Here is a 4097-nt window from a genome sequence, read left to right on the forward strand (position 1 = left end):
TTGAGTCTCCCGGTCAGACCCCAGGGCAAGGCCAAGCCTCCCCCCTCAGACCCCAGGTACGTCCAAGTCTCCCCCTTCAGACGCAGGGCAGAGCCTGCCTCCTCCCTCAGACACCAGGGCAGGGTGTGTCTCCCACTTAGACCCACAGCCACCCCACCTCAGGCTGAGTCATGGTGAGCCGGCTTCAGCAAGGCCATGGGGGCAGGGCGAGTTAAGTCCCTACTTTTCCTATGCACCTCAATCCAGGCGGGGGGCTGCCCTGGGGGGCCAGCAGCTCTGCTCCCAGCAGGCTGAGCTCAGGGGCAGGAGAGGCAACCATGAATCCCAAAATGGGGGCCTGCCCCTGAGACCCTACCAGCTTGTCCCTGGGTCTCCCTCTCCCTGGAGGTGCATGTCCTCCCATGGGCGGAAAGTCGGCCTCGGGCTGCCTCTCTTGGCCTCAGTTTCCCCTTCTGTAACACATCAGGCTCCCTGGGCCTAGGTTTCCCCTTCTGTAACGCATCAGGCTCTCTTGGCCTCAGTTTCCCCTTCTGTAACGCATCGGGCTCCCTGGGCCTCAGTTTCCCCTTCTGTAACCCATCGGGCTCCCTGGGCCTCAGTTTCCCCTTCTGTAACCCATCGGGCTCCCTGGGCCTCAGTTTCCCCTTCTGTAACGCATCGGGCTCCCTGGGCCTCAGTTTCCCCTTCTGTAACGCATCGGGCTCCCTGGGCCTCAGTTTCCCCTTCTGTAATGCATCGGGCTCTCTCGGCCTCAGTTTCCCCTTCTGTAATGCATTGGGCTCCCTGGGCCTCAGTTTCCCCTTCTGTAACGCTTCAGGATCTCTGGGCCTCAGTTTCCCCTTCTGTAATGCTTCAGGCTCTCTCAGCCTCAGTTTCCCCTTCTGTAACGCAGCAGGGCCGATATTGTATAATGCATCCGGCCCTGTTGAGGGGATCAAGTCGGAGGAGTCGGTGCTCAAGGTCATGCAGGCACTTGACATTTATTAAGCACCTGCTGTGTGCTGAGCATGCTTGGAGCATCTGGGGAGACCTCAGTGGGGCAGACGAGTCTTTCAGGGGTGATCAGGGCTGGCGGGAGGAGTCGTCGGCTGCAGAGGGGGGCCCGTCCTGAGTGGAGACCCATTTCCCCTCTGTGACTGACAGCTCTGGGGCTCCCTGTGGGTCTCTGGCTTTCGAGGACAGGAAGAGGGCAGCTGGGGTAGAGGTCGGCGGGGGGTGGTCTCACAGCTGGGGCGGCCTCAGCAGGTTGTCTCCAGGAGCCTGGGTGGGGGCCTACCGTTGGGGTGCCCCTCCCTGTCCTCGGCCTTACCTCCACCCTGGAGGGTACCTTGAACACAACAGGAAATTTCAAATAACAGGAAACCAAGACCAGTAAGTCGGGCGGCTCCACCCTGCCTCGGGGCCTCAGTCAGCCCCCGGGGGAGGCCATGAACGCCACGGGGACCCCGGTGGTCCCCGAGTCCTGCCAACAGCTGGCGGCCGGTGGGCACAGCCGGCTCATCGTGATGCACTACAATCACTCGGGCCGGCTGGCCGGGCGCGGGGGACCGGAGGACGGCGGCCTGGGGGCCCTGCGGGGGCTGTCAGTGGCCGCCAGCTGCCTGGTGGTGCTGGAGAACTTGCTGGTGCTGGCGGCCATCACGAGCCACATGCGGTCGCGACGCTGGGTCTACTATTGCCTGGTGAACATCACGCTGAGCGACCTGCTCACAGGCGCGGCCTACCTGGCCAACGTGCTGCTGTCGGGGGCCCGCACCTTCCGCCTGGCGCCCGCCCAGTGGTTCCTACGGGAGGGCCTGCTCTTCACTGCCCTGGCCGCCTCCACCTTCAGCCTGCTGTTCACCGCCGGGGAGCGCTTTGCCACCATGGTGCGGCCGGTGGCCGAGAGCGGGGCCACCAAGACCAGCCGCGTCTACAGCTTCATCGGCCTCTGCTGGCTGCTGGCCGCCCTGCTGGGGATGCTGCCCTTGCTGGGCTGGAACTGCCTGTGCTCCTTTGACCGCTGCTCCAGCCTTCTGCCCCTCTACTCCAAGCACTACATCCTCTTCTGCCTGGTGATCTTCGCCGGCGTCCTGGCTACCATCATGGGCCTCTACGGGGCCATCTTCCGCCTGGTGCAGGCCAGCGGGCAGAAGGCCCCACGCCCGGCTGCCCGCCGCAAGGCCCGCCGCCTGCTGAAGACGGTGCTGATGATCCTGCTGGCCTTCCTGGTGTGCTGGGGTCCGCTCTTTGGGCTGCTGCTGGCCGACGTCTTTGGCTCCAACCTCTGGGCCCAGGAGTACCTGCGGGGCATGGACTGGATCCTGGCCCTGGCCGTCCTCAACTCGGCGGTTAACCCCATCATCTACTCCTTCCGCAGCAGGGAGGTGTGCAGAGCCGTGCTCAGCTTCCTCTGCTGCGGGTGTCTCCGGTTGGGCATGCGAGGTCCTGGGGACTGCCTGGCCCGGGCCGTCGAGGCTCACTCTGGAACTTCCACCACTGACAGCTCTCTGAGGCCGAGGGACAGCTTTCGGGGCTCCCGGTCACTCAGCTTTCGGATGCGGGAGCCCCTGTCCAGCATCTCCAGCGTGCGGAGCATCTGAGATTACAGCCTTGCGTACCGACGGTGCAGCCACCGGGTACGTGCCAGGCAGGCCCTCCTGGGGTGCAGGAAGCCGTGTGCACGGAGCCTCACTTGGATGGGGAGCGGAGAACGGGACAGGCCCCCCGTGGTCTTCCTGGTGGCCTCTTGGGCCTTCTGACGCCAAATGGGCTTCCCATGGTCACCGTGGACAAGGAGGCAACCACCCCACCTCCCTGTAGGAACAGAGAGTGCCCTGGTGTGGGGGCGAGTGGGTTCCCCACACTCCCACTTCTGTGTGATTCTTGGGAAGTCCCAGCCCCTCTCCGGGCCTCCGTAGGGCTCCCAGGCTGCAAGGGGTGGACTGTGGGATGCATGCCCTGGCAACATTGAAGTTCGATCATGGTACGTGATGTTGCAGCCTCTTATTCCCCATTGTGTGCATGTGCGGGGACTGTGGCTCAGGGGGGCTGTGGATCTAGGGGCAGCTAGGTGTGTCTTTGCTAGAGAGGGCCACGGGCCAGTGCCCTGGAGGCGTGGCTGTGAGGGTGGAGAGTGTGCGTGTGTGAACAACCTCTGGACGTTGCAGGAAGTGGGGGTAACAGTGACAGTTAACCCCGCCTCTTTCTTGTTCACTTCCCCTTTAGAAACAGCAGGGCCCATGCAGCGGCTCTGGCCTCTGCATCTTTTGGGAACCCAGTCTGGGGACCGTCAGAGGCAGCCGCCTTGGCTTCCTGGCCTGGGGGATCTTCCCTCACATCCCCTTCAGCACCAACGGCCTCAGCTTTCCCGGTCTGTAAAGTGGTTTAATCACTGAAGCCGTAGCACAAGGTTGCCGGTATGCACTCAGCACCAGCCACAGAGGCTGACGGTTGCGTGTCCCGTGAAACTCCAGTGGAGACGTGCCAGCTCCACACCATTCACTACGGGAGACACCAGCCCCACGGGGCTACGGTGCAAGCAGGGAACTGAATTTCGCACTGTAGGTTGTGTTTAATTTGAATCTGTTTATATTTCGGTGGCCCCATGGGGTGGGTAGCCGCAGTTTCAGTGCAGATGGGAAGCCGGAAGCCTCCAGCACTTGCAGCTGATAGACAGTTCTTGACCACCTCCTCCCAGGACCAAGCCAGCCCCATCCAGTCCAGTGTCTGGACAGAGGCAGTCAGAATCCACCCCACCCGCCTCCTGGGCTCAGACAGCTCTGCTTTAAGTCATGATTTCTCCACTGCACGATGGGGAATGCGGTGTGTAGGGGCCATTTACCCACTAATACAGCAGCCATGAGGCACACATGGCTATTAAAAATTCATGGAAATTGCTGGGCGTGGTGGCTCATGCCTGTAATCACAGCACTTTGGGAGGCCGAGGCAGGAAGATTGCTTGAACGCAGGAGTTCGAGACCAGCCTGGGCAACATGGTGAAACCACATCTCTACAAAAAAATCCTCCAAAATTGAAAAAATTAGCCGAGCATGGTGGTACGTGCCTGTGGTTCCAGCTACTCAAGAGGCTGAGGTGGGAGGATCACTTGAGCCCAG

At 61.9% G+C, this 4097-nt stretch overlaps 1 protein-coding gene across 1 annotated transcript; it reads left to right on the forward strand.

Moving 5' to 3' along the window:
- The first annotated feature begins 897 nt into the window (after nucleotides 1–897).
- Nucleotides 898–2962, forward strand: S1PR4 (sphingosine-1-phosphate receptor 4). Its single transcript, XM_010367302.2, has one exon. The coding sequence runs from the start codon at nucleotides 1428–1430 to the stop codon at nucleotides 2580–2582; it is 1155 nt and encodes a 384-aa protein (XP_010365604.1). The 5' UTR covers nucleotides 898–1427; the 3' UTR covers nucleotides 2583–2962.
- The last annotated feature ends 1135 nt before the right edge of the window (nucleotides 2963–4097 follow it).

The sequence above is a fragment of the Rhinopithecus roxellana genome, chromosome 8 (genome assembly GCF_007565055.1).
Source record: "Rhinopithecus roxellana isolate Shanxi Qingling chromosome 8, ASM756505v1, whole genome shotgun sequence".
NCBI classification, from domain to species: Eukaryota; Metazoa; Chordata; class Mammalia; order Primates; family Cercopithecidae; genus Rhinopithecus; species Rhinopithecus roxellana.

Excerpts from the sequence above, each read along its gene's own strand:
- S1PR4 (XM_010367302.2), top strand. The coding sequence starts at position 1,428 with ATGAACGCCACGGGGACCCCGGTGGTCCCCGAGTCCTGCCAACAGCTG.